The sequence below is a fragment of the Indicator indicator genome, chromosome 20 (assembly GCF_027791375.1).
Source record: "Indicator indicator isolate 239-I01 chromosome 20, UM_Iind_1.1, whole genome shotgun sequence".
Classification (NCBI taxonomy): Eukaryota; Metazoa; Chordata; class Aves; order Piciformes; family Indicatoridae; genus Indicator; species Indicator indicator.
In genome coordinates this window covers 4826097-4851444 of record NC_072029.1, presented here as the reverse complement: position 1 = coordinate 4851444, position 25348 = coordinate 4826097, and the positions used below count along the sequence as shown (strand labels likewise).

Sequence of the window (25348 nt, the reverse complement as noted above, 5' to 3'; positions counted from 1 at the left end):
ATTTGGCAGCAGGAAAAAAAAAAAGGCAAAAAGACAACTAGGATCATAGAATTGTTCCAGTTGGGAAAGACCTCCAAGATGATCGAGTCCAACCAGCAACCTAAGATCACCATGGTCATTAAATTGTGTCCCAAAGTCCAGAGGTTTCTTGAACACCTCCAGGGATGGTGACTCCACCACCTCCCTGGGCAGCCTGTTCCAATGCCTGACCAAAAACGGATCCCATGTTTCATGGAAGCTATTAAGCAAAGGATTAGAACATTTTAAATATTTTGGTTTTGTTGTTAATAAAACTCCTCTAAATATCCAGGCAGCTGCATATCTTTTAGAACTGAGACAATCATCTTACTGGACTTAATTTCCAAAACAGATAATTGTTCTTTAGGAAAAAAAAAAAAAAAGTGCAGCTGATGCACTTAATTTATAGCAGCCCTTAAAATAAATACTACAAGTCATTAATTTTATATTGCACAAAGCCCATAAATTAGATTAAATGCTCAGCTGTATATGCTGCACAAGAAAATGAATAGTTGCCATTTGGCTGCCTCTTCTTGGTCATCCTTTCTTTGGGAACAACCTTTCAGCAGCTTGGCATATCTTTTTTTTTCCTCAGGCAAACTGACCTTCAGGTCATAGAATCATAGAATTGTTAGGGTTGGAAGGGACCTAAAGGATCATCCAGTTCCAACTCCACTGCCATGCCATCTCTTTCAGTCTTCCATTTCTGCAGCAGGCTGTGCAGATGCCCACAAAGGAGAAATACCTGGGATCGTTTTCCTACATTTGCAAAGCTCTGATTGCAGACTTCAAAGGGCTGCTTGAAAAAGCAGCTGATTTTCACTGATTCTTCAGAAGATCTCTCCTTCTGCATAGTCCAGCTGCTTGAAGTGTATTCCAGGAATGCCCTGTACCTGCTCTTGGAAGAGTTATTTGCATGAAGTTTAAATGCTTCTCATGCTTCCTCCTCTAAGTAGCTTATGCAAAAACTAGTTGGTGATTTTCCCTTCCTTAACCTCTCCATGGAATTGCATTTTCACCACCGAGTACTCAAGACCTCTATCTCTGAAGTCCTGATCAATGGCTCTAATTCTGACAGCTGCAGTTGTATCTGGGATGGAAGCTGTTTCTTGCTGCAACACAAAGAAGTTGCCATCAGGGTCTCCTTGTCACATTGAGCTGTTGGCAGGATGGTGGAGCTGTGACAGAAAGCACGAAGAGGCTATCAGCTTGCATGTCAGTGAGCAGCTCTTTATTCCATTTAAACTCTGCTTTTCCATCACTGAGAATTATTCAGCGTCTGCTCTGAAGGTTAAATATGAAAACACAAATTAGAACTGTGAATATTTGGGGTTTTTTCCCTTTTGCCTACACCAAATCTGCTGTGTGTGATCCTGGCAAGACATTCAATACTCCAGCGTTCCACTGGCACAAGGAAAATCAGTACCAGCAGCTTTTGGACATGGCAGGTTTGTGGCTAAATCCATCAGGCTTTCCCAAGCACTTTAATGGATGGTGATGATGAAATCCACAGAAGAGCTTACAAACAGTTAGTTCCAAACTTGAAGCCATCCATTCTAAATGTACCAAGCAAAATATATTACAGCTTAAATGTCCAGAGGGATGGGAGGGAGTGCAAAACACATAAAGTGACTTTAAATCATGGAAAGGCATGTGGGATTTCTCATAGCTATTTCTATTTCTCTCTATTTCAGCTACTATTACTATAATAATACATATAATAATGTGGGACTTTTTAGGGTGTCAGGTAATGATAGGACTGGGGGGAATGGAACACAAATAGAAATGGGAAGATTTAGATTGGATGTTAGGAAGAAGTTCTTCCCCATGAGGGTGGTGAGACACTGGCACAGGTTGCCCAGGGAGGTGGTGGAAGCCTCATCCCTGGAGGTTTTTGCAGCCAGGCTAGATGTGGCTGTGAGCAACCTGCTGCAGTGTGAGGTGTCCCTGGCCATGGCAGGGGGATTGGAACTGGATGGTCCTTGAGGTCCCTTCCAACCCTTAACAATTCTATGATTCTATAATTCCTCAAATGCTATTAGGCTGCACATATATGAACATCAGGACCAGCTGGAGTTCAGGGAGCTTCCTCAGCAGGTGGGTACCAAAATTCCTGAGACAGAGCAGAGATGCTTGACAAAAAGAGAAAGCTGAAATATATTTTAGGATTCCTGGGAAAGAGGAAGATGGTGGCCACACCTTGAGTAGTGGGTTCAGTTTTGGGCCCCTCACTACAAGAGAGACACTGAGGTGCTGGAGCACATCCAGAGAAGGACAACAAAGCTGATGAAAGGATCTGCAGAACAGGGCTGGTGAGGAGCAGCTGAGGGAACTGGGGTGTTTAGTGTGGAGAAGAGGCTGAGAGAGACCTCATTGCTCTCTACAGCTCCCTGAAAAGAGAGCCAGGAGGGGTTTGGTCTCTTCTCCCTAGCAAGAAGTGATGGGAAGAGAGAAAATGCCTAAAATTGTACCAGGGAAAGTTTAGGTTGGAGATTAGAAAGAAATTCTTCCCTGAAAGGTTTCTCAACCACTGGAACAGACTGGAGATGGTTGAATCCCCACCCCTGGAGGTGTTTCAAAGAGGCAGAAATGTGGTGCTGAAGGACATGGTTTAGCCCCAGCCCTGGCAGAGTTAGAGAATGGTCTTCAAAGTCTTTTCCAACCAAAGTGCTTCTGTGACTCTATGACTGGAGCAATTTGCCTTGGTAAACAAAGATAAATTATTTACAATGTATGGTGTCCTGAATTGCATTAAGAGTGTAGCCAGCAGGTCAGGGGAGGTTCTCCCCTTCCACTCTGCCCTGCTGAGACCACATCTGGAGTAGTGCCCAGTTCTGGGCTCCTCTGCTCAAAAGGGACAGGTATAGCAATGGAGGCTACAAAGATGGTGAAAGGATTGGAACATCTCTCTGATGAGGAAAGGCTGAGAGCCCTGGGGCTGGTTAGTCTGGAGCAGAGAAGGCTCAGAAGAGATCTGATCAATGTCTATCAATATCTGAGGGGTGGGTGTCAAGAAGGGGCCAGGCTCTTTTCAGTGATGTCCTGTGATGGGACAAGGGGCAATGGACACAAACTGGAACCCAGGAAGTTCCACCTCAGATGAGGAGAAACTTCTTTGGTGTGAGGGTGCTGGAGTCCTGGAGCAGGCTGCCCAGAGAGGTAGTGGAGTCTCCTTCTCTGGAGACTTGCAAGATCAGCCTGGATGCGTTCCTGTGTGACCTGCTGGGGCAAGGGGTTTGAACCCAGTGATCTCCAGAGGTCCCTTCCAAACCCTACCATCCTATGAGTCCATGATTAAATCAGGATTGCCACAGCACTGCTGTAAACACAGAAAATGAGCACAGGGCCAAAGGAACAAATCCTGTACTTATCTGTATCACCATTATTCACTTTTCAACTTCTTCCTTTGGAAAAGTGACTTTATAGGACTCTATAAAACAACTGAATCTTTGAAGAAGTGCTCCAGACCCACAAGGGTGCCACTCTGTCTTCCTCACGTGTGCCCCCACCCTGCATTGCCCCCCTAAACCAGGTGTTCAGGAGTGAAAAAAGGAAACACTGCTCCTGAATGGCCAGAAGCACTGACCCAGACAAAAAGTCTTTTCATTCCTCAGGCCTTTTTCACAAGGCAGTCATTGATCAGAGCAGTCACCTGGCAGGGAGATCCAGGTTGGGAACCTTTCTTTCCCAGATTACCTGTCCTATATAATTAAGAAGTTTCTGACATTCCTTAAACTGTGCAACAGACAGTTCCTCCTTTCTGTGACTTTCAGGAGAACAGCATTGCAGAAAGTCTCTTTTTTTTTTTTTTTGAGGGGAGGTTTAACTCTTTGTGAGGACTGAAAAAGAACCTGAACTAGAACAGAAAATGCAGCATTTCCCCCTAAAAGAACACTGCTCCCCTACAAGAGCTTCTCAGTGTACTCTTTCCTGTCTCCACTTTCTGACTCCCTGCAGGCTGAAATTAAAGGAGCAGAAGAGTTGTCCTCAAAGTCACCTTTTTTTTTTTTTTTTGCAGTCCACATGGATGTTTTGATCTCCTTTGTCTAGACTACCAGGCTGAATAGTCCCACAGAATCAATACAGCTGCTGAAATGTACAGAGGGAACTGAATCAGCCCTCTCATACCCACCCAGTCTCAGTCAATCACAGAATCAAAGAATGGTCTGGGCTGGAAGGGACCTCCAAAGCTCATCCAGTCCAGCCCCTCTGCACTCAGCAGGGACATCCCCAGCTTGATCAGGTTGCCCAGAGCCCTGTCCAACCTCACCTCCAGGGATGGGGCCTCAAGCACCTCCCTGAGCAACCTGGTCCAGTGTTCCACCACCCTCATGGTGCAAAACTTGTCCCTAACATCCAATCTCAATCTATCTGCTCTGCTCTAGTTTGAAGCCATTGCCCCTCATCCTGTCACTGACTCTGCTAGGAGTCAGCTGTGGCTGTGCTGAAGTATGTGAGGGAAGAATCTAACCTCTTTTTGACTAAATTAAATCTAGATATCAAAGGCCCCTTAGACAGAAAAGATGTAAAAGGCTGAGGGGAGACCTCATTGCTCTCTATGACTGCCTGAAAGGAGGTTGGAGTGAGGTGGGAGTTATTCTCTTTTCCCTAGTATCAGGTGATAGAAAGAGTGGAAATGGCCTGAAATTGTACCAGGGGAGGGTTAGGATGAAGATTAGAAAAATCTTTGCTGCAAGAGTGGTCAGGGATTGGAAGAGGCTGCCCAGGTGGTGGTGGAGTCCCCATCCCTGGAGGTGCTTAAGAAACCTTTGGCCATGGCACCTGGGGACATGGTTTAATGGCGATGGTGGAGTTGGGTTGATGGTTGGATTCAAGGATCCTAGGGGGGTTTTCCAGCTGAAACAGTTCTACAGACATTTTAGCAACACCTACCAGCATGTTCTAGCATAAGTCATTTGGTGACCACTTTCCATACACAGCTCTCTTCAAGCACACATTTCAGTCCCATTTTCAAGGGCTGTGCCAAACTCAGACTCACATCAGCAGCAGCTATTTTCCTTTTTATAATTAATTTACATCTTTCCTCTCTTTGCCTTCCCCTTCTTTATGGGAAACCTCAAAATCGATTCAAATTCTGCTTAAAAGTCAAAAGAAGCTAAGGGGTCAAACAACACAATGCTGGAAAAGGAGAGCCAGCTGGCTGGTCTCACAGCTCAGAGACTCAGATAATTGGAGAGATGAAGGTAAAACTGCCATGGATTTATGATGGTCAATAAAACAGGATCATGCCTGTGCAAGACAAAACTGAACACTGGACAATCTACCTGGCCACAGAGGTTTTAAATGTCAGGAGGAATGCCAGTTTGGAATGCAGCCCCACTGAGCTGTGCCACCAAATTCCAATACAGGCAGGGAAGCTTCAAGGCTCCTTTTTGTTTTACAGTGGAGGCTAACTACAGCAAACTTCTGCAGATGAAAGTGGACAGACCTTCCTGCCCTGAAGGCCTCACCTTCAGATTATTATCCATGCCTGCCTGGAGGGAAAAAGAAAATGTGATTTATTAACATCTCTGGGTCATCCCTTGAAGCTAAGAGAAACTGTGTTTGTGTAAATAGTAGAACAATAACCCTAAAATTTGCATTCAAAAAGCAGCAGGTAATAATTGTTTACACTTAAAGTTGATGGGAGCTGGGTCTGTTTATTCCTTCCCTAGCTCAGGCCACATTTCAGTCCCTTGGAGACAGATCATAAAAATTTAAGGGGATATTTAGCTTGTTCATCTCCTAAATGTATCTTGCCCATCAAAAAAATAAATGAAATAAAGTAAAATCCCAGTGTCCAGCTCTTAAAGGGGCATCCTGCTTTGAGTTTAAACTAGTTGTGCTCATAGAATCACAGAATGGTCTGGGTTGGAAGGGAGCTCCAAAGCTCATCCAGGCCAACCCTGCTGCACTCAGCAGGGACATCCTCCACTAGATCAGGTTGCCCAGAGCCCTGTCCAGCCTCACCTTGAAGATCTCCAGGGATGGAGCCTCAACCACCTCCCTGGGCAACCTGTTCCAGTGTTCCACCACCCTCATGGTGCAGAACTTGTTCCTCATATCCAATCTCAATCTGCTCTGCTCTAGTTTGAAGCCATTGCCCCTGGTCCTGTCCCTGCAGGCCTTTGCAAACAGTCTCTCTCCATCCTTCCTGTAGCCCCTTCAGGTACTGGCAGGTTGCTATTAGTTCTCCCCAGAGCCTTCTCTTCTCCAGGCTGAACACCCCCAGCTCCCTCAGCCTGTCCTCATAGCAGAGCTGCTCCAACCCCCTGAGCATTTTTGTGGCCCTCCTCTGGACCAGCTCCATCAGGTCCATGTCCTTCCTGTGTTGAGAGGGCTCCAGAGCTGGATGCAGCACTCCAGCAAAGTAGCAGGATCACCTCTCTGGATCTGCTGGCCTTGGTGGTCAGTGCTGTCCCTTCCCAGCTCAGTCCCTGCTCAGCAGCTGCACTCTGCAGCTCAGGCCATGTTCAGTAGCTGCTGCCAGCACTGACAATGCTCAGTGTCTCTGGGCAGTACCAAGGGCTGGGGTGCAGACCAGAGGCTCTGATGCATCTTGTGGACCACATGAGGGATGCAAAGAAGAATCCTTGCTCAGTCAGTTGAGGGTCACCTGCACTGTCCACTCCTCCCCACAAGTGCAGCCTTTTCCTCTGCATCCTCACATAGCCCTGCACCTGTAGAGAGAAGAGGTCAGTACAGGTGACCCTCAACTGACCAGTGTGAGGTTTGATAAGGGAAAGACCCCTTTGTGGTTGAATGCAGACATGAAAGGCTGTGGGCTTCCAGAGTGTCCAACTCTACATTTCAGTTATTACGCCTGGCACAATTTGCACAATCAACTTTACTCCTAAGAACTGTTTTCAAAGCAGCTGAATAACAGATGCACCAAGAAGTACATGGAAACTGGGACTGAGGAGAATCCCTACCAGTGATTCACTCTCTCCATTTGCTTGCTTTGGAGACTACAGCTCAGATCTGTGTACAGGAACCAGTAATAAATTGTGTTGATATTGAGGGCAGGTTTCTGCAATACACCAAATGCTAAGGTTCTAGTCCATAAAATGCCTCCACTGCAAACAAAACAGCTCTAAATCTATTATCTTTACAGCAGCTGCAGTCTGGGAAATGTGCTCCCTTTTAATTCAGTTGCCTTGTGAATATAATTTTAACCAAGAAGCAACCTGAATGAGAAACATAAAATAAAACAAAACAAAAACCAACCCCCAAAACAAGACATAAAACCAAAACCCCAACAACAAAAAGCCCAAAACTCATCAGATGACCAAGAGGATTGCTCTTTTGGGCCACTCTCCCCTTTCCTTTCGTCAAGGAAAAGAAATTTTCTACAAGATAAAAATAGGTTTCACAGTACACAGCCAAAGCAACAAGGGTAAGAGATGACAAAGTTCATCTCCCCACTCCAAGGCAGAATTCTGAGCCAGCAGTGTGCTCTCAAGGCCAAAAAGGCAAACACTGTCCTGAGGGTGCATTAAGAAGAGCGTGGCCAGCATGTTGAGGTACTCCTTCCCCTCTATTCTACCCTAGTGAGGCCACATCTGGAATATTGTGTCCAGTTCTAGACTCCTCACTTCAGGAGAGAGAGGGAACTACTGGAGAGAGTCCAGGAGAGGGCCAGGGGGATGGCTGGAGCATCTCTCTTCTTAGGAAAGGCTGAGGTTGTTTAGCTTGGAGAAGAGCAGACTGAGAGGGGCTCTGGGCAGCCTGATCGAGTTGAGGATATCACTGCTGACCGCAGAGGGATTTGGACTGGGGGACCTCTGGAGGTCCCTTCCAACCCAGACCATTCTATGATTCTATGATTCTCAATGCTAATCAACAGCTAAAGGGTGGAGGTTAAAAGGATAGGGCTGGGCTCTTTTCAGTGGTGTCCAGTGACAGGACAGAGGGCAGTGGGTACAAACTAGAACACAGAGCATTCCACTTGAACATAAGGACTAAATTCTGTAATTTGATGGTGGTAGAGCACTGGAGCAGGCTGTCCAGGGAGGCTGTGGAGGTTTCTTCTCTTGAGACTTTCAAGATCCATCTGGATGTGTTCCTGTGTGACCTGACCTGGGTGATCCTGCTTTGGCAGGGGGGGTTGGACTGGATGATCTCTGGAACTCCCTTCCAGCTCCAACCATTCTATGATTCTCTGATCTAGTTCTGACTGAAAGTAAACATTCACTGTTTGCTGTAGGGGATGAAATGAAACTAAGCTACCTACACAAACTCCAAAACAAAATGCTTTTCAGTTATGTTCAGACATCCCAATGTAAGTGTTTTAATCTAGATGTCAAAATGAAAAATGGGAAATGAGACATTTTTATCCCAATCAAAAGAAGAAACTGAAGCTTATTTGTTTTGACACTTCCCAGTTGAAACATCTGACGGAAGTGTGTCACCTCTGACACAATTCTCCAGTTTCAACTGCTGGATTCTTTCAATATCTTTAGACTAAGCCTTTATTTAACAGGCACAGAGATGTGGTGCTGAGGGACATGGTTTAGCCCCAGCCTTGGTAGAGTTAGAGAATGGTTGGACTGGATGACTTCAAAGGGCTTTTCCAACTGAAATGAATCATAGAATTGTCAGGGTTGGAAGGGACCTCAAGGAACAGCCAGTTCCATACAGCCATGGCCAGGGACACCTCACACTACAGCAGGTTGCTCACAGCCACATCCAGCCTGGCTGCAAAAACCTCCAGGCATGAGGCTTCCACCACCTCCCTGGGCAACCTGTGCCAGTCTCTCACCACCCTCATGGGGAAGAACTTCTTCCTAACATCCAATCTGAACCTCCCCATTTCTAGTTTTGCTCCATTCCCCCCAGTCCTATCACTCCCTGACACCCGAAAAAGTCCCTCCCCAGCTTTCTTGTAGCCCTCTTCAGATACTGCAAGGCCACAAGAAGGTCTCCTCGGAGCCTTCTCTTCTCCAGACTGAACAACCCCAACTCTCTCAGTCTGTCCCCATAGAAGAGGTGCTCCAGCCCTCTGCTCATCCTCGTGACTCTGTGGTTCTACATAATACCTGGTAGTACAAAAGTCAGGTATTCTGCTTTTCAAGAGTTTTTCTGTTGTTCTAAGAGGATTTATCATGCTTGAAGTTTTAAAAATATTCATTCTCCTCAAACTTTTCTTTTCACCTCCCCTACCTCTTCCAAACCGTAGTCTCTCTCTCTTTTTAAACCTCACTTGACTAACAAGAGCAGGTCTGATCCATCTTGACCTAGAACATAGCCACATAGACATTATGAAGGAATTCTTTATCATGAGGGTGGTAGAACACTGGAATGGGTTGTCCAGGAAGGTGGTGGATGCCCCATCTCTGGAGACATTCAAAGTCAGACTTGATGGGGCTCTGAGCAACCTGATCTAGTTGGAGATGTCTCTGCTTACTGCAGTGGGGTTAGACAAGATGACCTTTGAGGGTCCCTTCCAACCTGATGCATTCTGTGATTATCTAACTCTGTCCCCCAGCACCACATCTCTGCCTCTTTGAAACACCTCCAGGGATGGGCATTCAAACCCCTCCCTGGGCAGCCTGTGCCAGTGGCTGAGAACCCTTTCAGGGAAGAAGTTTCTCCTATCAATCCCTTTGCATCCCTGTAACATAAGCAGGCCCTTGGCACAGTTCAATTGCATCTATAAAGAAAAAGACCAAACCTCCAACTAGCAACTGTGAAAGAGCAATCACCTAAAACACAACCAGAGAGAAGTCCAAAGGAACAGATTATACAGTCCATTTGTGGAACCTTCCCTACTCAAGGCAAGGATTTTTCACTCAATAAAACACCATGGGATAAGTGATGCCTGCCTAAAGTCAAAAAAGTCCCTGTATCTTAAAAGCAAAATTAAGATCAATACTGTGCATATAAAGGTAGCACTCATAGTAAAAGAGAGAAGTTCTAAAACAAGTAACAACAAAATCTGACTTTAAAAGCCTCATTTGATGATGGAACAACAAGACCTAAGGCAGCATCCTGGGAAGGGAAGTGGCTTGGCAATGGAACCACTGTTACACTGATTCTTCAGGTGTGAGCATACTGTTGCAGTGGCCAGCAAGTCATCCAAGGGACAGTAAGGTGCCCCTGTGGTCAAGAAGGCCATTGGGATCCTGGGATGCACTAAGAAAAGGTCAACAGGTGAAAGGAGGTCCTCCTCCCCCTCTACTCTGCCCAGCTGAGACCACATCTGGAGTATTGTGTCCAGTTCTGGGCTCTCCAGTTCAGAGGAGGGACAGGGATCTGCTGGAGAGAGTCCAAGGGAGGGCTCCAAGGATGCTGAAGGGACTGGAGCAGTGCCTGGGGAGGAGAGGCTGAGAGCCCTGGGGGTGTGCAGCCTGGAGGAGAGAAGGCTGAGAGGGAATCCAATGAATGTCTGTAAACATCTGAAGTGTGTGTGCCAAAAGGAATGAGCCAGTCTCCCTCTGGTGATGTCCTGTGAGGGGACAAGGGGCAATGGATACAAGCTGGAACCCAGGAGGTTCCACCTCAACATGAGCAGAAACTTCTTTACTGTGAGGGTGCTGGAGGCCTGGAGCAGGCTTCCCAGAGAAGTTGTGGAGTCTCCTTCTCTGGAGACATTCAAAACCCACCTGGCTGTGTTCCTGTGTGACCTGCCCTGGGTGATGCTGCTTTGGCAGGGGGGTTGAGCTGGATGATTTCCAGAGGTCCCTTCCAACATCCTAAATTTTATGGTTCTATGAAATGTCTTTACCTTCTCTGCAGCCACAGAAAGTCTATGTTAACAGCACTGAAAATGAGAGGAAGGCCTCCAGCTAGCAGAGGACTTGAATCCCTGCTGGTATCTAGCTGAGGAGCCCAAGGTGAACCCTTATGTACTTAGTTACTCACACTGGATACTGGGTGAGCCCTTGAAAGGTCACATTGTGCAGCCACTTGCTCCCAGGCATGAACAGCAGCTGCCTTCCTGGACAGAATGACATTTCAACAAGCATTTATGTAACCTGTTTCAGGGATGAAGGCCACTCACAGATAAGCTCCTCTCCTAGCCTTAACATTTAGAAGTCTCCCTTGTTGCAATTTAAGTCCTTACTTGTTGCTGAAGGAAAACTATTCCCTTCTTCTCTGTGGAGGACTTTTACACACTGGAAGATGGTTACCATGCCAGGCAAATCATATCCTGGGCTGCAGCCAGAGGAGTGTGGGCAGCAGGGCAAGAGAGAGCATTCTGACCCTTGAGTCCGCTCTGCTGAGGCACCACCTCCAATCCTGCCTCCAGTTCTGGTGGCCCCAGCAGAAGAAGGACACAGAGCTGCTGGAGAGAGTCCAGAGGAAGCCACCAAGATGATCCAAGGGCTGGAGCAGCTCTGCTGTGAGGACAGGCTGAGGGAGCTGGGGGTGTGCAGCCTGGAAACGAGAGGACCCCCAGGGGACCTTCCAGCTGCCTTCCTGTATCTGAAGGGATCCTAAAGGAAGGCTGCAGAGGGACTTTTCCTGAGGGTGTCTAGAGACAGGACAAGGGGGAATGGTTTGAAGGTGAGGGAGAGCAGGGTTAGACTGGAGCTGAGGAAGAAGTTCTTCAGTCAAGGGTAGTGAGACTCTGGAACAGGCTGCCCAGGGAGGCTGTGGATGCCCCCTCCATGGAGGAGTTCAAGGCCAGGTTGGATGAAGCCTTGAGCAGCCAAGTCCAGTCGAAAAGGAGCCTCTGCTTACTGCAGTGGGGGTTGGGTTACATGACCTTTGGAGGTCCCTTCCAACCCAGACCATTCTATGAAAGACATCTCTGCCTACAGCAGGGAGCTTGGAGCAGATGATCTCTAAGTTCCATTCCAACCTAAGCCATTCTGTGACTCTTAGTTTTATTCTTGCTATCAGTATTCTTTTCATTTTCCTATGACAATCCACAACTGGTCCACTCATCCTAAGTGCAGCACTTGAAACTGAAGGGAATATTCCTGCTGGAATCCTATCATTGCCAAGCACAGCAGATGCATCACTCTCATGACCATAGAATCTGTTTTGGCTGGAAAAGACCTGGTACAGATCTGGTCCAGGCCTTCTTGCCACCTAGACACATGCTGGCTGTTGATCAACACCCCCAGATCTTCCTCTGCTGGGCACTTTGCAGCCACTCTGCCCCAAGCCTGAGGGGTTATTGTGACCCAAGTGCTGGAGGTAGCACTTGGCCTTGTTGACTCTCACACAATTGGCTTTGGCTCATCATTCCAGCCAGTGAGGTCTTATATCTAGCTTCATATGAACCTTTACTTTCCTCTTGCTGCCTTGTCCCATCAAGATGTTTGCTGCTTTTGAAACTGTGTTCAACACCAGCATCAAGCCTGTCCCCACATCCAGCCTAAGAACCTGCTGTGTTTGCCCCTTTCATAAGGGAGAAAGGTTGGACCAAATCATAGAATTGTCAGGGTTGGAAGGGACCTCAAGGATCAGCCAGTTCCAACCCCCCTGCCATGGCCAGGGACACCTCACACTACAGCAGGTTGCTCATAGCCACATCCAGCCTGGCTGCAAAAACCTCCAGGCATGAGGCTTCTACCACCTCCCTGGGCAACCTGTGCCAGTCTCTCACCACACTCATGGGGAAGAACCTTCCTAACATCCAATCTGAATCTCCCCTCCTCTAATTTTGCTCCATCCCCCCCAAATCCTATCATTCCCTGACACCCTCAAAAGTCCCTTCCCAGCTTTCTTGGAGCCTCCTTTGGATACTGGAAGGCCACAAGAAGGTCTCCTTGGAGCCTTCTCCTCTCCAGACTGCACAACCCCAACTCTCTCAGTCTGTCTCCAGAGCAGAGCAGCTCCAGCCCTCTGCTCATCCTCATGGCCCTTCTCTGGACACCTTCCAGCACCTCCAGATTCTTCTTGCAATAGAGGCTCCAGAAGTGGTGCAGTACTCCAGGTGGGGTCCCACCAGCCTGAGGACACACTCCTACACACTTGCTTTTTGGACAGAGGAGATGAAAATGTCCCAGGAGGTCTTTCAGAGCCAGAATTGACAAGGACACTTAGCAGGCCTGATTGCTCAATGTTGACAGCAAGCAGAGCTAACTGAAGCTCTGTTTATGAGTGAGATGGGGAAAAGGAAGAGGAGAAAGCAGAAGTGTTCCATGATGAGGCACAGCACCCAGCCCTCACAAACATTACCTCAGGGCAATCTTTTAAGCTCACTTGTCAGAGGCCACAAACACAAACAAACCCCACATGCACTTAGTGTGGTTCCTCTGCATACTTCTCCATGGAAAAGCAACCTCCTGGCTTCTTCCTGCTCCTGCTGTGTTTATGCAATGCTCCACTTGAGTCAGTGTGACATCTGCCAATTGCACTCACAGCTCAGCCCTCATCAAACCTAATAGTTGGGTAGCATTTCCCACTGACAGCAAGCTTGCAACATTTCCTTGTACTGGAGGAGACATGCCCCCATCAAATTACCTTTTGTTCACTCTGCAGAGAGCCTCCAGCACAGGCTTATCTTAACTACTGCCTTCCTAAATTGCTTTGATATTCCTTTTCCTTAGGAAGCCTGAACCACATTGGGAATGCAAAATACACTCACCACAGCTACCCCAGCTGAGTTCTACCTCTAACAGAGAGTGACCTCAGGAAGATTTCAAACTGGGCCTCCTATAGAACATTCTTTTTGCCAGGGTTTTCAAGGTTGCCAGCAGCAGAATTACAGAATCACAGAATGTTAGGGGTTGGAAGGGACTTCAGAGATCATCCAGTCCAACCTCCCTGCCAGAGCAGGAGCACCCAGGGCAGGTCACACAGGAACACATCCAGGTGGGGTTGGAAAGTCTCCAGAGAAGGAGACTCCACAACCTCTCTGGGCAGCCTGCTCCAGGGCTCCAGCACCCTCACACCCAGTAAGTTTCTCCTCATGTTAAGGTGGAATCTCCTGGACTCCAGCTTGTACCTGGTGGTCCTTGTCCTATCACTGTGCACCACCCAGAAGTGCCTGGCCACTTCATCCTGACCCCCACCCCTCAGCTATTGATAGACATTGATCAGATCCCTCTCAGCCTTCTCTTTTCCAGACTAAACAGCCCCAGGGCTCTCAGCCTTTCTTCATATCAGAGATGTTCCAGTCCCTTCATCATCCTCAGAGCTCTCCACTGGACTCTCTCCAGCAGGTCCCTGTCTCTCTTGAATTGGGGAGCCCAACTCAACTGAGGTGCCCAAAACTGGATACTGAGCAGAGTACTTCCAACAGCCTGATGAGCCCACAGTGGCTTTCATCAAACCCAGAGACAAATGATGCAGTTATTTGTATCTCACTGCACAAGGAAACTGTGCCTCCTTTGCAGAGAAAGCCAGCAGGACCCAACTGGGCATGGTTGTCCTGGGCCACTGCTGCACAGAGTCCTGCAGGAAACACAAGCTTCAGGGCTAAATCTCCAGGTGTTTGGTATGGAAAAAAGAAGACTGAAGGGAGACCTTCTCACTCTCTCCAGCTCCCTGAAAGAAGGCTGGAGCCAGGTGGGGGTTGGTCTCCCAGGTAAGAAGCCACACTCCACCCAGCCCTGCTCCACCAAAGATGCACCAGAAGTCCTTAGTGGAAAAGCTAACTTGCCACAGTCCTGTGTCTGTTTTCCTCAGTGGGTCTCTCTCTTCACCTTTGCTTACCACAAGTGAGGTGACTCTCCCCCTCTGCTCTTGTTAGACTCCACATGGAGCACTGCAGCCAGCTCTGCTACCACCAACACAAGAAGGACATGAAACTGCTGAAGCAGGTCCAGAGGATGCCATGAACTTGATGAGAGGGATAGAGCTGTTCCTGGATGGGGACAGGCTGAGAGAGTTGGGGCTGTTCAGCCTGGAGAAGACTCCAGGGAGACCTTAGAGCAGCCTTCCAGTACCTGAAGGGAGCTACAGGAGAGTTGGGGAGGGACTTTTTGCAAGGGCTTGCAGTGGCAGAACAAGAGGGAATGGATCGAAGCTTAAGGAGGGCAGATTGAGACTGGAGATTAGGAAGAAATTCTTTCCAGTGAGGGTGGTGAGACACTGCAACAGGTTGCCCAGGGAGGTTGAGGATGTCCCCTCCCTGGAGGTGTTCAAGGCCAGGCTGGACAAAGCCTTGAGCAACCTGGGCTGGTGGGAGGTGTCCCTGGATGATCTTTAAGGTCCCTTCCATCCCAAGCCATTCTATGATCAATCTCCTTCACGGTTTCAGGAATCTCTTGCCCTCAAGGGAAGAGACCTCCAGAACTGCAGATTCTCTCAGAGCAATCTGGTGTTCAGCAGGGCAGCAGATGCTGTACCAGCATTTTGCTCTAAGTGGCCTGCTGTATGCACTGATGAGAAGTTCTTACCCAGAAGAAAAATCTTTGTTTCATTATCTAAAGCCTTTTTCCTCATTTTCTCCATTTGTTTACAGTGCAGAGCCTGTTCTCATCAACTCCAAGTTAAGTGCCAGATCAAAATCTAGTGTCCAAGTCAAGTGTTTGCTAGGTTTGAAGTGCCTGCATGAGGATGTAAATTCTGAAGAGGAATTTTTACAGCCTAGCAAACCACCACATTTCCCAGGGTGGGTTTTAAACCTTCAATGAACTATGAGTATTGATCTTTGGCTAAATTGGTGGAAAAGAGTTTGTGTGAAACTGAATTTAATACCCAAGTCAACCTTAACATAGACTTAATTTAGCCACTATTTACTAGCAGTATTTCAAAATACCCCTTCTGAGGAAAGGACAAAGACAAAAACCACAAAAAAAATAAAAGGATGAATTGTTGAGAAAGTTGAAAAGAGATTACTTCTTTAGAGGGAATTCTCACTAAAATACCCATGGCATCTAAACAAGATTCATTTGGGATTCTCTAACCTGATTGTCCCTGATTACATATTGTCTAGAGAGGGGAAACAGAGTCACTTTGAATGCAAAGAGAACAAACTGCTTGACATGCATGTGGGCTAACAGCTGTTAGTTCTTTGACAGGCTCACAGGATGTCAGAGGTTGGAAGGGACCCAAAGAGATCTTCCAGTCCAACCCCCTGCCAGAGCAGGACCATAGAATCCAGCTCAGGTCACACAGGAACACATCCAGACAGGGCTGGAAAGTCTCCAGAGAAGGAGACTCCACAACCTCTCTGGGCAGCCTGTACCAGGGGTCTATGACCCTTACAGTAGTTCCCACTTTTGTTGAGGTGGAACCTCCTGTGCTGCAGCTTACATCCATTGCTCCCTGTCCTATTCCAGGGCACAAGTGAGTAGAACCTGTCCCCTCCCTCCTGACCCCCAGCCCTCAGATATTGATAAACATTTATTAAATCCCTTCTAAGTCTTCTCTTTTCCAGACATACTTCTTTTGATACTTCTAAAGTAAAAGCTGAAAGGGCTAATGTATAAGGACAGGAGCTTGGGTTTGGTTGCAGTAAGGTTTCTTTAAACAGTGAAGCTCAGGCAAAACAGAATCATAGAATGGCTTAGGTTGAAAGGGACCTCAGAGATCATTTACTCCAATCTCCCTGCCATGGGCAGGTGGTACACCTCTGAACTAGACTTGGTTGCCCAAAACCTCATCCAACCTGGCCTTCAACACCTCCAGGGAAGAGGCATCCAGAACAACTCTAGGCAACCTGTCCAGAGTCTCACCACCTTCATATTGAAGAGCTTCTCCCAAAGCTCCAGTCTAACCCTGCTCTCCCTCAGCTTCAAACCATTCCCCCTTGTCCTGTCTCTAGACACCCTCAGGAAAAGTCCCTCTGCAGCCTTCCTGTAGGATCCCTTCAAGTACTGGAAGGCAGCTCTAAGGTCCCTTCTGGAGCCTTCTCTTCTCCAGGCTGAACACCTCCAGCCCCCTCAGCCTGTCCTCATAGCAGAGCTGCTCCAGCCCTTGTGGCCCTCCTCTGGACTTGCTCCAACTGCTCTGTCCTTCTCATGCTGGGGACACCAGATCTGGATGCAGTACTCAGGGTAGGGTCTCCCAAGAGAGAAAATATTACTATTTCAGCAGTAGATAAATGCTGTATAACCACTCCTTAAGACCAGTTTATCCTACACAAATTATTCTACCCTTCTCCAAATGCTGATGCCTGGAGACAGCAGCAGTTCAATGAATATAAATTGTACCCAGATTCCAAAATATGCTTTGACAGATGAAAAAATTACAACCCCAGCTTCCTAATGCTGACTGATGGTGTTTTGCAAAAGAATAGAAGGTTCTCGTGGCAGCACTTCCACAAGCAGCAACTTCTCACTTCAACAACTGGGAGCTCAGCTGGTCTTGCAAGCTTCCCAATGACCTTTTCCTTCAGTTCACTAACTTCAGCTCATATTCAGTCTGGTTACTGTGAAAGACACATGAAGCACACAATCATTCCAGTTGGAAAAGCCCCCTGGGATCATCAAGGCCAACCATTAACCCTACTCTACAAACTTCACCCCTAAACCATATCCTCAAGCACCACATCTGAACGACCTTTAAACCCCTCCAGGGTTGGTGGCTCCACCACTTCCTTGAGCAGCCTGTCCCAATGTCTGACCACTCCTGCTGGGAACAAATTCTCCTTAATGTCCACTCTAAACCTGCCCTGCTGCAGCTTGATAAACCTCAGGCACACAAACCTCATGTTTAAGAGCCTTCATCCTTGATTGATACCATTTTTGTCTGCAAAGCCAAAGCACTGAGCAGGCTGGGAGGAGGATGGATGCAGGGATGGGAGGGAAGGGATGGAGGGAGCATTCCCAGCGAAGAACTGCATCCCTCCTGGCAGCCACCATGCCCTCTAGCGGGGACAGCCCTGCTCCTGCCAGAACCTGGCTCCCACACCTCTCAGTCACAAAAATCTGGATTTTAAACATAGCCAGAGGCAGTCAGACAAGCCTGGGCATACCTAAATAATTATTTGACTTGAATTGACCCAACCTGATTTTAACCAGCAAGGGAATTCTGAGGAGCTGGCAAAAAAACAGCTGTCATTTTTTTTCCCTGTCTGCTGGAATCATGACATGTCCCTTCCATAGCATCCTCTGAAACCCTCTCCTGGCTCCAGCTCTGCCAGGCAACACTAAACGTTTCCATTTCTGGACAGTTATTTCATTCAGTTTCAAGAAGGTGTTTTGTAACCCAGTGTTTGAGAAGTCTGTCAAAGCAGCCTCCCTTTAAGACTTGGCAGCTACTTGGAAGGGTTTTTTTTACTATTATTTATTTTCTTTTTTACTTTCATTCTCCCAAGGTTTTCTCTGAGCTGATCTAAAGCCATACAGTAAATACTAAACACACCAACACTGTATTTTGACTCACAGCACCTGAAGTTGAATTTCCCTGGCTTTACATAATCACCCTCTTACTGATTACACACAGCTCCCCACTGTTTTTTTTTTTTCCCCCACAGAGCAGTATTAAAAACATACACACACACACATAAAAAATAACAGCAATGAAAACATGTTAAAGACTCTGATTACAATAATGACATTTAATTCTTGCTGTCATAAATACAGACTTTTCAACCAAGAAGGAAGGAAAAGATGTCAAAGATATAAACATGTAGCTGTCAAAGCTGCCACGGGACCATCCATCTTACACTAGCTGAGGAAAATCATCCCTTGCTATTAACTATCCAACTTGCAGCAACTAGCAAAACAATACCTGCCTGATTAGAAACTCCTTGATGCTTCCTATCACACTCAGGAAGGCACAAGTCATCAGTTAAATGATTTACAGCAAGCAAGTTGTTGGTACATCTTCTATTTATCACCTCCTGGTGCAGACATTGATGCCTACTACAACTCGAGAGCCTGGCTCAGTGCCGTGTGGGGATTATTTGCCCACCGGTAAATTATATTGCATTTAGTCAGCACTAACTTCCTCTGTGCTGGATACAATGGCTGGAATCAATCAGAAACTTTGCGAGCTCAGCCCACTGCCACGGGAATTTCTACAACACAGTCGTTTTCTTTCTCTAATGCCACCCCCCTCCCTTTATTTTCCCTCACAACTAACATTAACAAACACCAACATGTGCTGCCTGCAGCGCTTCAGAGCAGCAAACATAAATTTTGCAGCAGCGCATTAAAAGTCTCCTCCCGGTTTTTCCCTCCGGCCCCAAGTGACATGTGAGCCCCGAGCAACCTGCTGAGCTACCTTGTCATTAAGCAATTCCCAAACTCGGTGGTAGGCCCCTGCCTGGGAAAATCCCCGCTCTGTCTGGCACATTATCTCACCAAGCACTTCCAAAAGCTCCTCAGTCTCTCTTGTTCGGGTCAGCGACGCCGTGACCACAGAACTCTCCCCATTTGTATCAGACCTTTTGGGAAAGGCAGAAGGGGCAGCTCTGCGGCAGCGGGGAGGCTGCTGAGCATGTTTCATGTGATAAGAATCTGGCTGGTATTTCAAATACAAAAGGCACGGCTTTTGAAAACCTCGAGAAGCGGCCGCGGCAAGGTCCCCTGGCACACAAAACCCCACGACTTTCTTCACTCCTTCCTTCAACATCTCTCTGCAAACCTGCCAAGCTTTTCTTTAGCAGCTTTCCCCTCCGCAGCCCAAGGAACGTGGGATACAGAGACTTCAGCCATCATAAGGCAACCCCCCGCTGGGGTTACAGGCACTTACAGGTGCCATGTGTCACCATTCACAAGTGTCTCCGAGAAGGGCTGACAAGAGGACCCCAAAACTATCACAACCAAGCTCAGGCAACGGAGTGAGCCTCTTCCAACAAACCAACAGGTCCCACAGCGGGGCTTCTCCCATTCTCCTGCAGCCGGATTTCCAGGGAAAGCTGCAAGCCACTGCCTGCCGCGGAGGAGCAGAGTGCCCGCTAGCTCTGCCAGGCAGCAGCTGCAGCGAAACTTTGCCTCCAGCCCCCTCCACGGCTCGCTGCCGCTGGGGAAGGGGGATGGCGGGGGGAGGAAGGCTGCTGGATCGCCCCGACCCGCGGCTCCCCGGGGGGCTCCGCTTTCTCCGTCCCTCCCTTCCCGGCGCTTGTGGGGAGCCCTTCGCCTTCGGAAGCTCCTTGTCCCTGGCTGGGAAGGAGACTCCGCGGAACCCCGCGAAGGGTCTTGGGGAGGGCAATAGCACCAGCTCCCAGGGACGGTGGGGCAGACTTATATTAAGAGGAATGCCCCAAGTTCTCATTTAAAAATATTTTTAAACGAAGTCATAGAGAGGTCTTTCCGGAGCAGCCGGGGGAGAGATGGGTGAGAACCCGGGACCGCGGCTCCCCCCGGGCCTCCCCGGGAGCAGGGGGAAGCCAAGCCCCACGCCCGCAAGGCGTTCGCCCTCTCCGGTACGCGGTCCGCAGAGCTGCGGCTTGAGCCCCTACCGCGCCAGGGCTGAAGGAAGGCGGCCTGGTCCCTCGCCCCCCGGCCCGGCCGCGCTGGGCCCCGCCCGGCAGGTACCGACCTCTCTTACCGTGGCTCTGCCTCGGCGCCGTCGTTCCGCCGGCGAGCTGGCAGCGCTCGCTCAGGCACTGGAAAAGTAATAGAAATCCAGCGGCTAGTTTGCTCTTCCGCAGCCTCGCCATCGCACGGAGCCTGCCGACACAACTCCGCGGGCTGCGGGCTGCTCCTCGGCGCTGCCGGGGCAAGTCCGGCTGGAACGGGGGGCGCGGTGGAGAGCAGCACTAGCAGGAGCCGAGTCGCCCAGCTCTCGGACCAGTCCTCATACAGCAGAGCTGCAGGGACGAGCCGCTGGTGCTGCCGGCGCTGGACTGGGTGTGTGTGGGGGGGGCGGTGGTGGAAGTGGGGGGTGAGCTCCGTCCCCCCGAGTTGCAGAGCCGCGCTCAGTACAGCAGCATCGCGGCTGGGGAGCGAGCCCAGCCTCGCCTGCCCGGTGCCAAACTCTTCCCTGCTCGCAGCTCGCTGATGGATTTTAGGAGAAGCCGCCGAGAGAGATCCTCCCTTCCTGGCTGCCCCCACCCAGCGCGCTTCCCCCGCAGGCTGCCTTGGGGACGGAGCCTCCCCTCGGCACTCCGCTACCGACCGAACCACAGCGAAACGAGCAGGGAAGCGCCCGGCCAGAGCCCGGCAGCCAGGGGGGGAGCAGGATCCGGGGGACGGGCGGGCGGATGCGCCGCGGGAGGGGATGTGCGGGGCGCAGGGGGAACAACTTCTCCTTCGGGGTGGTTTTCGCGCTCGGCGGGGCTTGCGCGAGGCCCGAGGGCAGGCGCCGGAGGCGGGGATTCCCCCGGCCCACAGCGCGGCCCTTCCGCGCTGGCTCCGCTGCCCGCTGTGCAAAGGGCGAGCGAGGGGCTCGTCTGGGGCCGGCTGGGTCCCGGCTGGTCCCCCTCGCCCGGCCTCTCCCGCTCCCCTCCGCAGGAGCGCGGAGGGGCGCAGGCGCCGGGGCTCTACCGTCCCTTCCGCCGCCGCCCGCGGTGGAGCAGTTCCGCGGCCGGGCTCTGCTCCGCGCGCCGGGGAGACGGGCAGCAGGAAGGGTGCCGGCAGCCGTCGCCTCCCCCGGGCACCGGCGCAGCTCGCCGGCCCCGCCGCGCCGGAGCATGCAGTGCTCGGCGGGAGGCCGGGGACGATGCTCGGCCCCTGCGCGGGGTGTGCAAGGGCAGAGTGCGGCGGCACCTGGGGGAGAGAGAACCCACCGCTCCCATCCCGGTGCTCGAAAGTTGCTTGGGATGAATGTTCCTGTTCCCGGAGTGAAAACTACACCAATCCTCCTTAAACCCCTCCTTGCAAAATAAAAACAATTAAATAAATCATGGAGTACGAGACTCACAGAATTGCTTGGGTTGGAAAAGACCTTTAAGATCATCCAGTCCAACCATTCTGTAACACTACCAAGGCTGGGGCTAAACCATGACCCTCAGCACCACAACTCTGCCTCTTTGAAACACCTCCAGCCATGGGGATTCAACAACCTTCCTGGGCATCCTGCTCAGAACATCACAGAATCACAGAGCTGTTTCAGTTGGAAGAGTCTTTTAAGATCATCCAGTCCAACCTTCAGCCCAACACCACCATGGCCATCAAACCATGGGCCATGTCCACATATTTCTTGAACACCTCCAAGGATGGGGACTCCACCACCTCCCTGGACAGCCTGTTCTAATCCCTGACCACTCTTGCAGCAAGGAAATTTTTTCCTAACATCCAATCTAACCTCGCCCTGGCACAACTTCAGGCCATTTCTTCTCATTTCCTAAGGAGAAGAGACCAACCCCCACCTCACTACAAGCTGCTTTTAGGTAGTCGTAGAGAGCAATGAGGTCTCCCTTCAGCCTCCAGTGTTTGAGAGCCCTTTCAGGGAAGGAGTTTCTCCCAAAGAGCCGACCTTAACCTCTGCTGCTGCAACAGAGGCAGTTTCCTCTGCTCCTATCACTCGTTCTGATCAACATGCTTAATTAAACACTCCATGGATAATCCCATCCCCTACATTAATCTGGGAACAACAGCAAGGAGTCAGAGACTCACAGAGGCCACATCAGCCAACCCCAGGCAAGCAAAAAGGGGCACCAGGGACCCAGGCCGTGGCTTTTTACTGGTTCAGCAAACTTTGTCCCTGGTAATCAGTTGAGCTCTGTGTAGGGAACCATGAATGCACCAGCCTGGCTGCAAAATAATTACATTAATTAGGGTAACAATTAAATTAATCAAATAAATAGGGCTAAGGAATGCCAAACATAGCAGATAACTAATACTTAATCACAAAAGAACAACCAGTAACGAGGTTGTGTTTGCCCTTAATTTACCACTGCTCTGAGATTAAGAATTCATCAGCTCCACTGTAATTGTCTCCCTCTTTCATCTTTGATGTGCTTATGTGGCAAATCACAGCAGAACTCTCCTGGATTTAAGAAGTGTGTTTGAAGTACAAGCAGAAATTTGCAAACTATTTTTTTCCACTTAAATTCAAATAGGACACTGGAGGAGAATACCAGGAAGGGTTTTGTATTGCCTGAGGTCACTGTGGGCCCTTCTAGTCCAACCTTTTTGAATGTCACCTTAAAACCCCTCCCCAAGAAAAGGTCAACTGTTGCTGAAAAATAAATGTGGAAATGAGAATCACAGAATCATTTTGGTTGGAAAAGCCTTTTAAGAGCATCCAGTCCAACCATCCTCTAACTCTTCCAAGGCTGGGGCTAAACCACAGCCCTCAGCACCACAGCTCTGCCTCTCTGAAACACCTCCAGGGATGACGACTCCACCACCTCCCTGGGCAGCCTCTTCCAATGCCTGACCGCTCTTGCAGCAAAGAAAGTTTTCCTAATCTCCAACCTAAACCTCCCCTGGGACAACTTGAGGCCATTTCCTCTCATCCTGTCACTTGTGGGTAGGGAGACCAACCCCCTTCTGGCTCCAGTGTCCTTTCAGGGAGCTGGAGAGAATGAGCCTCTGCTTCTCCAGAGTGAACACCCCCAGGTCCTTCAGCTGCTCCTCCCCAGCCCTGTTCTCCAGAGCCTTCTCCACCTTTGTTGCCCTTCCCTGGACCTGCTCCAGCACCTTAATATCCTTCTTGGAGTGAGGGCCCCAAAACTGCACCCAGGACTCAAGCTGTGGCCTCACCAGTGCTGAGGAGAAGGGCACAATCATTTCCCTGCTCCTGCTGCCCACACCATTGCTGATCCAGGCCAGGATGCTGGAGGCCTTCTTGGCCACCTGGGCACACCCTGGCTCATCTTCATCCAACTGTCAATCAACACCTCCAGGTCTTTCTCTTCTGGGCACTTTGCAGCCGTTCTGCCCCCAAGCCTGGGGCACTTGTGGGGTTTTTGTGACCCAAGTACAGGACCCAGCACTTGGCCTTGTTGAATCTCATACAATTGGCCTCAGCCAGCAATGATAATAATAATAATGATTAAGAAACTATAAATGACAACATATCATTGCTGTAGAGGTATTCATGAAAGAAGTAGATGTGTTGCTTGTTATTTATAAAGCACAAGTCAAACAGAAAGAGCAACTTGAAGGCTTCCTGAGGACAGGAGCTGTACTTATTTGGAACACGGTGCCTGAGATAGGTTTTCATTTCTCTTCTGTGTTTTCTGCCTCCACCATCTTTGCACATTATCTCACCTCTCTTAGGGATACATCTTGCAGTGGCATAAACAGCAGTGCCTCTGTAGAAAGCAGATGTGAGTGCTTTCATTTTCCCCAGCCAAGACTGTGGCCTTGTATTTTTGTCTTCCCGTGTAGCTCCAGCATCCCTGATTGTAACATCAATCATCCAGGAAAGAAGGGTGGGAAGATTCTCCTTGTTCATTGTATTCCACTGGCATTTTCCTTGCTCACAGTCATTCACACGTTCATTTAAGGTTTTTTCTTGCTTTTTCTTTTTTTCCCCCTCTCTCTTTTCTTTTTTTTTTTTTTCTTTCTCTGTCAACACAGCCTTTTCAACCTGAACCTTTCCTGGGTTTGCTGCAATCTGATTTTGATGTTTCTTTTCTCTCTCTCTCTTTTTTTTTTTTTTACCATGTTGCTGTTTCTTCACTTTGGTGACAGGTACAGGTGAGATGTCCCTCAGCTGCAATCCTGCAAGCCTTCAGTGCTAGCCCAAAAGGATCCCAAGCACAAATTCAGGCTGGGTGGAGAGTGGCTGGAGAGCAGCCTGGAGAGAAGGCCTTGGGGGTGTCAGTTGGTGAGAAACTCCCCAGGAGCCAGCAGTGGTCCCTGGCAGCCCAGCAGGCAGCTGTGTGCTGAGCTGCATCCAGAGCAGGGAGAGCAGCAGCACAGGGAGGGGATTCTGCCCCTCTGCTCTGCTCTGCTCAGACCCCACCTGCAGCATCTGCAGCCTCCAGAACAAGAAGGACCTGGAGGTGCTGGAGATGGCCCAGAGGAGGCCACAAAGATGATCCAAGGGCTGAAGAAGCTCCCCTGTGGAACAGGCTGAGAGAGTTGGGGCTGCTCAGCCTGGAAAAGAAAAGGCTCCTGGGAGACCTCAGAGCAGCCTTCCAGTACCTGAAGGAAAGTTGGAAAGGGATGTTTTACAAGGGCTTGTAGTGATAGGGCGAGAGGCAATGGATTGAAGCTTGAGGAGGGCACATTTAGACTGCAGAATACAAAGAAATTCTTTCGAGTGAGGGTGGTGAGACACTGGAACAGGTTGCCCAGGAAGGTGGTGGGTGTCCCCTCCCTGGAGGTGTTCAAGGCCAGGTTGGAAGAGGCCTTGAGGAACCTGGTCTAGTGTACCTGCCCATGGCAGGGGGATTGAAACTAGGTGAACTTTAAGGTCTTTTCCAACCCAAACCATTCCATGAATCCAGGACACCTGGTTTTGCATTTGAGAAGTGAAGGAAGAATCTGTTTCATTTGTGAAGAAGAAACTGGTGAGTAATTGCAGCACTTGTTGGGGTGAGGAGGATGCCTCTGAAATTCTCTTCTCTGAGAAAAACAAAGTGAGTTTTCCTTCCCTGAATTTGCACTTGCTGTAGTTCTGCAGAGGCTTGTGCCTG

General features: G+C 49.3%; 1 protein-coding gene across 1 annotated transcript in view; it reads right to left on the bottom strand.

Annotated features, from left to right (window-relative positions):
- Positions 1-20473, bottom strand: part of PLXDC2 (plexin domain containing 2) — a 316666-nt gene extending 296193 nt beyond the window's left edge. The window contains exon 1 of the mRNA XM_054390077.1: positions 20362-20473. Coding sequence (XP_054246052.1) covers positions 20362-20473 — 112 coding nt within the window. The remainder of the gene's footprint in view (positions 1-20361) is intronic.
- Between the last annotated feature and the right edge of the window lie 4875 nt (positions 20474-25348).